Source organism: Arachis ipaensis, chromosome B10 (genome assembly GCF_000816755.2).
Source record: "Arachis ipaensis cultivar K30076 chromosome B10, Araip1.1, whole genome shotgun sequence".
NCBI classification, from domain to species: Eukaryota; Viridiplantae; Streptophyta; class Magnoliopsida; order Fabales; family Fabaceae; genus Arachis; species Arachis ipaensis.
In genome coordinates this window covers 3,011,398-3,021,787 of record NC_029794.2, presented here as the reverse complement: position 1 = coordinate 3,021,787, position 10,390 = coordinate 3,011,398, and the positions used below count along the sequence as shown (strand labels likewise).

Genomic DNA, 10,390 nt, shown 5'->3' with positions numbered 1-10,390 from the left:
TAATAAATATTTTTAAAATTTATTTTAGTGGAGAAACTCACCAGTAAAATTTAATTTGACAAATTTAATTAAATTATCTTCTAACCAGTTTTAAATATCAATTTTATATGAAGTTAATTGTACTCCACCTATGTTTTCACTTAAATAGCATAAATTTAGATTAACTTTTAAAATATTGACTTATTTTTTAGGTGAAAACTCAGGTGCAGTCGACTTCATCTAACGACTCTGATAAAACATCTTGTTATTATTTAGGTGAAAACTCAGGTGCAGTCGACTTCATCTCACGTGAAGTTAATATTTGAGAGCTGTTAGATGATTTGACTGATTTGACTAAATTTTCATCTAACGATATCAACTTTACTTAAAATTCACCTGAATTTTTACCTATTTTTTAATATTATGTAATTGAAGGAAAAAAAAATATAAAATGAAAATTGAAATTGCATGCTTAGCAGCAAATGGACACACCGCTTTATTTGCAGAGAGTGTCCTGTGTTCACTGTCCTCTCTCTGTCCACAACGGATCCATACCTCCCTCTCAAGTTTCAACCCTCACCACTCACCACCCCTTTCTCTCTCTCTCTCTCTACACTGCTGAGTGAGTGTTTGAGTGAGATATGGGTTGGACTATCGTTTTCTTTCCCTCGTGAAGTGCATGTGAACCTTGCTGAGAGATCTGGACACCTTAATAATCCAAAAGGTCTTCTTTCTCTCTCATTCAGGTGATTCAACTCTTCTTCCTCCCTTCTACTTCCACCTTTAGCTTTTATTTTTCTCTCTCTCTCTTTCCTTTTTTTGCTTCCCACTGTTGGAAATGTTACATCATTTTCTTTATGCTCCTGCTGCTTAGTTAATTCTCGCCTCTCATTTCTTCAAACACTGGCCTGATTGGTGCTTTCTGTGTTTTATGCACTTCTTTTGAGCTTTTCGGATAACGGGGTCTTAGATTCTTCTCTTTTGCATGCTTGTTTGACCCCAAAATTGTTCCTTGTTAGGTGTTTGAAATTTGAACTTCCAAGCTGGCTTCTTTGCTGCACCAGCACAAAGTTCACTCTTTTAGCTTTTTCTACCTTCGTTTAGCTCAATGGGGTTAGAGGAATACTTGGTTTTGTTTATGGAGTGTGCCGTGTAGCAACAGGGAAGTTCTGTTGAGTATTGATTAATAATTCCTCCACTTGAAGTGTGTTTCTTGTGTCTTTGTGGAGTTAAGTTTGCTTAATGGGATAATTGGCTGCAAGACCTGGTGTTTCTCCCCCTTTTGGTGAGTTCAATTCTAACCTCATTTTTGGATTTTTGCAAGTAATTAAGGGGTGTTCACGAATGTGCATTTATGTTTCCCTATTGTTTTTGCTGAAATATTTGTGAAAAATTGGCTCATGTACAGGTGAAAATGCGAGATTTTTTATCTTATGTCTTTGATTTAGAAGAGATATTGGTGTCAGAAAGGTTGGTGTTCTGATAATGACTAGGGCTGTCCGCAATAGGGTACTCAAGGATGCGAATGGTGATGTCAGTGATCATCTACGCAATCACATACATTTAACAAATTGCATTCACTTGAAGAACCACATGCACAAGAACAGCCCTATCCTGGCTGATAGGTCCCTCATGAGGGACCTTGTTGTGCTTCAGAGGTCACGTTCACTCAGGGACCCTTCGGCCAGCCCTCAATCATGGAACTCACCTTCTGTGGTTGATATGCTTTTCAAAAAGGTTGAAAATGATGTCATGCTCCATGGAGGAAGAAGGTCTGTGGGCGGGGAGCGCAGGAAGGAAGGGAGGAGGTTGTCCGGAACCTCGCCACCCTTGGTGAGCATAGGTACATCAAGAGTTGCTCCAGGTGATGCTAGTAGAGGCAATGATGGGGTGCCAGCAACTAGTGAGCGTAGTAGCAAGAGTGGAATTGGGGATGGGAAGAGAGTTGGGAGAGAAGAATCTGGTAGAAAGAGTGATAGGCCTGATTATGTGGATGTTAGTCAAGAACAGCATCTAAGTCAAGCTGCCAAAACTTTGTCTGAAGATGTTGCTTCAAGGCACTCTGAATCTAAAGGGAGAAAGAAACATAAAGGGAAAAATGTTCGAGATGTTCAAGTTAAGACCCTTTCTGAACAGCTTAATGATATTCCGTTGGATAGTGATGATTTAGCATCATCAAACATCCATTTTCGTGGAAGGTTTCCTAGACAAGAGAAAATCATTGAGGAGGCAGAAGCCAGTGTGCGTGGTCATGGAAGTCGGGTAAAGAGGCGTAAATTTCGAAGTGCAAGAAGAGCTCGGGTGGCTACAGCATCAAGAGATACTGGTGCTGAGAATGAATTGTCTGTGGCCTCCAACTCATTAGCTCATGGTTCAGCCCACCAGAGATATCACTCAGAGGAGGCTGATGAGTTCCTAGATGGAAATGTTACCAGGGCTCCAAAAAATGGTTGTGGTATTCCATGGAATTGGTCCAGGATTCATCATAGAGGTAAAACATTCCTTGACATGGCAGGGAGAAGTTTTACTTGTGGTTTATCTGACTCAAGGTTAAGGAAAGGGTTAAATGGCAATGGAAGAAATATTTCTGAAATGCCTGTGGCATCTGAGCACTCAGGATCATCTACTAAATCTGATGCAGAGGCAATGCCTTTATTACTTGATGCATCTGGGAGCACTGAAAATGCTTGTTGGTCCCATGACTATTCCGGGGAACTTGGTCTTTTTGGTGATAACTTGTTCAACCGTGATATTGATTCTGACCTTGCTTCTGAAGCTAGATCTGGTGACCAACATAAGTTGAGAGGGAGTCGTCATGGTAGACATCAAAGCTTAACACAAAAGTATATGCCGCGAACCTTCAGAGATATGGTTGGACAGAGTTTAGTGTCACAAGCTCTTTCGAATGCTGTAATGAGGAGAAAAGTTGGATTGTTGTATGTGTTTTATGGTCCCCATGGCACCGGAAAAACTTCCTGTGCCCGCATATTTGCCAGAGCATTGAATTGTAACTCTTCGGAACACCCGAAACCTTGTGGCTTTTGCAATTATTGCATGGCACATGATATGGGCAAGAGTAGAAATATAAGGGAAGTTGGCCCAGTCAGTAATTTTGACTTTGAGAGCATCATGGATCTTCTTGACCATATGATTGTATCCCAGCTCCCATCACAGTACAGAGTGTTCATTTTTGATGACTGTGATACTTTATCAGTGGATTGTTGGAATGCCATATCAAAGGTCATTGATCGAGCACCTAGACGTGTGGTTTTTATCCTTGTCAGTTCTAGTCTTGATGTCCTGCCTCATATAATAATATCCAGGTGTCAAAAATTCTTTTTTCCAAAGCTGAAGGATGGAGATATTATATATACATTGCAGTTGATTGCAACCAAGGAAGGTCTAGATATTGATAAGGATGCCTTGAAACTCATCGCATCAAGATCTGATGGATCGTTGAGAGATGCTGAGATGACCCTTGAACAACTTAGTTTGCTTGGGCAGAGAATATCTGTTCCTCTTGTTCAGGAACTGGTAAGTTGTTTTCTGTTAGCACAATTCTGTTTTTCATTGATCATTATATTCTGCTATCAACTGGCATTAATATTTTTTGTTGCTATGGATAACTTGCTTTGGACTTAAATTCTTTCTTCAGGTAGGGCTTATCTCTGATGAGAAATTGATTGATCTACTTGATTTGGCATTATCTGCTGACACAGTCAATACTGTGAAGAATTTGAGGGTGATCATGGAAACTGGTGTTGAGCCATTAGCTTTAATGTCACAGCTCGCCACAGTAATAACTGATATACTTGCTGGGACATATGACTTCACAAAAGAAAGGCGAAGAAGAAAGTTCTTCCGGAGACAGCCGTGTGAGTAAAAGTTATAGATTTTATCAAAGTCATAAATTCATTGCAAGCTGAGATGATACTGATAATCTTAGACTTAGTTCTTATATCTGAAACAAATGCAAAAATTTAATGCTGAACAATTCCAAAACTGGCTATCCTTGAAAAAATGTTTTTCTTTTTGGTTTTATACACTTGTCGGTGTGGAGACAGAAGAAGGGAGACTGGGAGAGCCTTAATCTGTTTTCATGTTGAAAGATATTTATTTCATTACTATCCTTTTACAAACTGATGATGTTGATTTATGTATCAGTGTCTAAAGAAGACATGGAAAAGCTTCGCCAAGCACTAAAAACATTATCTGAGGCTGAAAAGCAGTTGAGGATGTCCAATGATAAGCTTACGTGGTTGACAGCTGCATTGCTTCAACTTGCTCCTGACCAACAATATGTGATGCCTACTTCATCTGATAATAGCTTCAACCATAGTCCCCTAGATCTAAACAATTCTGGTGTGAGAGAAGCAACCAGAATAAATGGAAACCCTGTTGAAATTTCCAGCAAAGCAAGGCAATTATCAGTAGATTCTAGATTAGAAAACTTCCATGCGGGACACTCAGCTAATGGTATGACAAAGGATCCTAGTACAGAGAAAAGAAGACTCAGTGTGTCTGCTTCTGCCACTCAACAAACTTATTCCCATATGGCCAACAAGAGTAGAATGAATGAAAGGCAGATATTGAGTAAAAACCATAAAGGTATTGAAGAGATGTGGTTAGAGGTTCTTGAGAGGATTCAAGTTACTGGACTGAGAGAATTTTTGTATAAAGAAGGCAAGCTGATCTCTGTCAGTTTTGGAGCAGGTAAACATCAATTCCTCGCTGTTCATTTTTGCATGTTGCTTTGTGAAGAATTAGGGTAAACTGGTTTATGTATTTGATTACACTTAATGTTAGTCAACTGAAGGGCCTTGTAGCAAAATGCATTGAAAACTTGCTTTTGGGTTCGTCATAAAGTTAACAGTGATTTTTAATCCAGTTATGCAGCTTTTTATTTGCTTTCATAAGTAGCTTTCTTTTTGGTTTAATGTGTTGATATTGCTGTTATTATTATGGTAGGTTGCTTATGTGTCTCCCTCCTGTTTTTGTTGTTTGTATTGACAATTAGTTACCATTTATCTAATGTTAGTGGATGCAATATTGTGCAGCTCCAACTGTGCAGCTAATGTTTAGTTCTCAAATGACCAAATCCACGGCTGAGAAGTTCACAGGTCACATTTTACAAGCATTTGAATCTGTCCTTGGAACATCTGTAACGATAGAAATTAGATGCGAGTCAACTAGAGATGCAGGCTCAGCTGTTCAACTTCCTCTTACATTGCCTGCTACTGATGATAGTTCGTCACAAATTAGAGAATTAAGTGGTGTCAGTGTCGCTCGAGCTCATCCAAGGGGTGAAATCATAGAAGAAGCAGCTTCTCCAGCAGAGCACAAGAATGATGCACAGCAAGTTGATGCTCATGCAACATCTTACAGAAGTGTAGAAGGTTCAAGTATAGGGCAAGCATCAGCTTCCCAAAGAAATCCAATAGTTAAGTCTCACTTGGACCGCAGAAAGCTTAGGGAACAAGGTCAAAGTAAAAGTATTGTAAAAACTAAGGTATCTCTTGCTCATGTAATCCAGCAGGCGGAAAGCCAGCGAAGTGGGTGGTCGAAACGCAAAGCAGTTTCCATTGCTGAAAAGCTTGAACTAGAGAATCTGTATGTTGCTTCTTTATCCATTTTCTTTCTATGTGTAAACTTTGTAATTCAAGGATGGTAGCTTGCTTAGAATCTCCATTAGCCTGGGTACTAGTAGTGTTTTTCTGTTTCAGTAAACTAGTAGTGTCTCTTTTGTAACTGCCTACTGATTCTAAAATTCTTACTCTGCAGGAAACTGGAACCAAGATCAAGGAGCTTACTTTGCTGGAAAGCATCAAGAGCAACCCGTCAGAAGGTAATCATATTTTGCATGATCTAATTTAATGTTAGAATTCATACATGAACCTTTTTTCTTTGAAGTAAATAAGAATAATAATATTTTATCCACCATCAAGAATATATTCAAACTTTTCAGGCAAGACTGTTAACTAGAAATACAGCAGTGTTGATGCATATGTTTGTAGTTTTTATGCTTCAGCTTCATATGTGGTGATTTTTGTTGGTGAAAGTGCATATTTTTAGATTTTGTTTTGCATTTGCTTTGATTACTATACACATTATTGATTTATTTGATTGCATTGGCAGCTGTCCCGCTTGAAAATTCGAACCCGAAAACCAAGAGCATTGCTGAAGTTAGTCTCATGTGGGAGATGTCTCTCTTCAAAATCTCCAAGATAGTTTTGGGAATCTCTGAGAAGATCCATCCCACTGCCATTGTAATTTGTATTTGCCTGTATTTAGGCCGGTTTTTTTTTTCCTCCTGATGTTATAGGGTCCAATTTCATAAGGCCAATCCTTATTTTCATTTAATCTAATAAAAAGCATGTAGTTATATATCTAATGAAGAAAAATTAGGAATGTAGTTGATGTAGTTATTCCATTTTAGCGATAAGATGTTGTATATTTTTCCTTCCAGGCATAAATTTGATGAGAAATTTAAATTTAGATTCAATTCAAAATTTTATTAACTACTGTGGCAGTATCTTTTGTTGGAGCTCTATTAACTGGTCTCAATTATTGCCTTGGTTGTTCTGTTGAACAGAAAATGTAAGCAAGAACTTGTCTTATTTCAAGACAAATCTGTGAGTTCAGTCTTGTGTCTTGAACCCATTTTTGTTAATTTGGTTTTGTATCATATTGAATAATGATAGAGGACTATAAAAGCGTGCATATAAACAGGGTTTTGAAATAGTGAATGGTAAACAATACATTTCAAGATCTGATGCATGTATATAAGGAAGCATATACTTTTCTGATTCTATTTAGAGGGAAACAACATAGTCCATATATATTGTTCATGTGTAGTTGTGTACTTAAACTCGCTAATGAACAAATGATTCCTAAAGAGAAAAAAAATTTAAACCATCATAAGATGAAACATTGAAAGTAGAGAGGAACCAATGACTAATGAGTGTAATTCATATAAAGATATCAATCAATACCAAGATTATTTATGTACTAAAATTATGCTAAACGGTGATGATAGAATAACTTTTTTTGTGTACTTTTTTTAAAGGAATGAATCTTAAATGAGTACAGAAAAATGACTATTCAAATTTTCTGTATGTAAACAAGAGAAAATTATCATATAATATGACAAACATTTTAGCACAAACAGTTACAATAAGCTTATTATATCTCTCTCAAGTGAATTGATCTAACATCTTTCTACCCAATAGAAAAAGGAGATGCTGCCTTATCTGTAAAACTGGCATCTTTTTTAGTATCATCTCACAACTAATTGGGGTTCATTCACTAATCCATTCCCTGCATTTCCAAGCAAAACTGTCATGACAGATAAGATACATAGCCTCACTCCCCTTTATAATAGAAGTCATTTTCATAACTAAAACCTTTTACCTAACCCATCATTTCCCTGTCCAATATACCATCTATAAAAGCCACTTCCTCCCCTTCAATTCCTCACAGCAAACACTCATTGCAATAACAATTAGCCTAATCATTTGCATATTGCATCTACCCCAAAAGCAGCAAAACAATCTACAAAACTTTCAAGCTTCAATTACCAATAAGAAAATGAAGCAAAGTATCATCTTTTCACTTCTTTTAGTACTACTTTCTCCCATATTTTCCACCATCACTTTAGCACAATCACCTGCTGCAGCTCCTAAACCCCCAACAAAACCAAAACCTGCACCAGCAGCACCAGCTGCAGCGCCAGTGAAGCCATTAGTCCCATCACTTCCACAGTCACCTACATCCGATACTTCTTCGGGCGAAGACATCGTCAAGATCCTAAGGAAAGCGAAGAACTTCAACACAATGATCCGTTTATTCAAGACCACCCAAATCATCAACCAAGTCAATGCACAACTGGTGACATCAAAGACCGGAGGCTTAACCATCTTCGCACCGGACGATGGTGCCTTCTCTAATCTCAAAGCAGGGTTCTTCAACTCCCTAAGCGATCGCCAACAAAAGGCATTGATACAATTCCATGTTCTTCCAGTTTATGTATCAAGCTCCAATTTTGATTCTCTTAGCAACCCTGTTTTGACTCTGGCCAGTGATAGCCCCAATGGTTACCAACTTAATGTGACTGCATATGGTAACAGTGTGAATATCTCAACTGGGGTAGTGAATGCAACACTCACAGGGATTGTTTACTCTGATAAGGTGCTTGCTATTTACCATGTTGATAAGGTGCTTATTCCCTTGGATTTCTCTAAGCCTAAGCCTATAGCTCCGGCACCGGCTTTGGCCATATCGCCGAAAGCTGATAAGGATAACTCCACTGCAGAAGATACTGATCAGGGAGATTCAACAAAGGAGAATTCTGGGGCATTGAAGTTGCTTGGTGTGCAAGGAACAATGTTGGTGTCAATTGGTGTTGCTTTTGCTGCAGCACTAACGATTTTCAGTTGATGAAGGATTGAAGTGAAGTTATTAGAACAAGAACTGTGCATGATTTTTGTGAATTCTCTATGTTGTTTGTTTCTTTTTCTCTTTTGGTGGCTTTGTCTGCATGCATTGGGGTAGGAAGAGTGCTTGAAAGCTGTATGTGAATCCCTTTGGCTTCTTTCCTTCTTTTGTCTTCAAATATAATTTGAAAAGAAAAAATGATTGTTTTGTTGTAAAAGGTTTTGAATTATGCATTCAATCGTTTAATCTTATTATTGAAATCAATCTTGCTCTTGCGGTAATGAAGTATAAAAACCTGCTACTAAGGTACCAAAAAGATAAGGAGACTCGAATTCGTGACCTCTTAAGTAAGTATGGAAAAATGATGCCATTTGAATTATAACTCATTGACAATTTTTAATGTATATATAACATTTTTTATTTCTTCCTATAAGATTTTCGTTAGTATAATTTGATCTATCTGAATAACTTTTACAAACTGGTCCATCTTATTTTCACAATGAGTTTGCGTAAATTCTCAAGTGTTTTTGCATAAAATGAAGCAAAATTGCTTTCTTTTTTAGGTGTGAATTGAAAGGATATCTTTATTGAAATAGCTACTTCCTTATATCCAATTGATGATACCTAAAAATAAGAACATCAATCACTCCTTTCATGTCGCTGCCAAAAAAAAATCACTCCTTGTAACGTTAGCAACAATGATTGGAGAAAAAACAAATGATTTTACAGAGTACATTAATGTAATTTTGTTCCATGTATATACATATTGATACATCCTTCTTAGCGTTCTAGTTATTATATCGATAACGCTAGAAATATAATAACTAAAGTAATTATTTTATTGTTGAGAATAAGTAGTATGACCACAATCCAATCAATCACGTGTCAAATAATTTGTTATTATTATTATATTAAAATGTTAATATAATAACGTCCTTGATTAAATTTAGAGATTTATCATTGTGATAGTGATCACAATATTGAGAGATAAATCTTTTATAATTTAATATAAATTGTTCTTGGGATATTCTCAAGATGAACATGGTAATAGAGTTTCCTTTGACCTGCGACTGTCATAGTAATTAACAATGTATTTATTATACTTTGATTCCGGACACCTAATACCATAGGGTGCTAGTTGAATGGATATTGGGTATGATTTAAATACTTGTAGAATTAATGATTAGTTAATAAGGAATCCGTCAACTCTCGGTAAAGAGTTTGAGCTCTATGATTATAATGACTGAGATGAATAAAACCTTGGCCAAGGGGATTGAATGAATGAATAAATGAGTTTCTTAGGTCATTCACAGTTCATTATAATAATGGTAACAAGTTAGAGTTTGACAATTAAACCATACTCTAAGGGTTAACCAAGAGCTGGAAAGATGGAAGGAATTATACTTTGTTCTTCTAAGGTTCTTAGTAAAAATATATTACTTCATACTATCGGGTCGTTGAGGAGTGTTGCTAGACGCCAACCTTGATTAATAAATTTGGTATGACTAATTTACTACCCGTTTAGTATTGAACCTATGGGGTCACACACTAACGAGTGTTCTAATCTTTGCTGTAGAATTATTTAATTATTAATTTGATTTGATCAAATAAATAATTATATTAATTCAAATGGAATATTATTATATTTTTTGCTAGCACCAAGAATATAATAATAGTATGATAATTGAGAATATTATACGAGATTTGAGAATAATTAGATATTCTATTTCTAAACTTGAATTCTAAATTTGGATGAGATTCTAACTGATTCTGTTTTAAATTGAGTTATGATATGATTCATAAATTTGAAAGATTCAAGTTTAAAATAAGAGATAAGTACGATTTTGGTCCCTCACGTTGAAGGTCAGAATCGAACCCGTCCCCGATGTATATTTTGATTTAAAATCGTCCTTAACGTGTTTTTTTCGTATTAAAATCGTCCTTTTTATTTTTTTGGACAAAAATACCCTTCCCCCAC

General features: G+C 36.5%; 2 protein-coding genes across 4 annotated transcripts; both read left to right on the top strand.

Moving 5' to 3' along the window:
- On the top strand, positions 457–6,500 carry LOC107622890 (protein STICHEL-like 4). Of its 3 annotated transcripts, XM_021114203.1 has the most exons (9): positions 457–725; positions 999–1,264; positions 1,388–3,513; positions 3,635–3,854; positions 4,144–4,692; positions 5,037–5,419; positions 5,516–5,589; positions 5,761–5,824; positions 6,115–6,500. In XM_021114203.1, exons 3-9 carry the CDS (start codon positions 1,465–1,467, stop codon positions 6,205–6,207), a joined length of 3,432 nt encoding a protein of 1,143 aa, XP_020969862.1. In that variant the 5' UTR covers positions 457–725; positions 999–1,264; positions 1,388–1,464; the 3' UTR covers positions 6,208–6,500. The 3 variants fall into 3 exon arrangements, with proteins under 3 accessions (XP_020969862.1, XP_016180444.1, XP_020969861.1); XM_016324958.2 differs by having other exon boundaries at positions 5,037–5,589; XM_021114202.1 differs by lacking the exon at positions 999–1,264 and having other exon boundaries at positions 5,037–5,589.
- On the top strand, positions 7,439–8,672 carry LOC107624186 (fasciclin-like arabinogalactan protein 12). The gene has a single exon (XM_016326665.2). It carries the CDS (start codon positions 7,567–7,569, stop codon positions 8,413–8,415), a length of 849 nt encoding a protein of 282 aa, XP_016182151.1. The 5' UTR covers positions 7,439–7,566; the 3' UTR covers positions 8,416–8,672.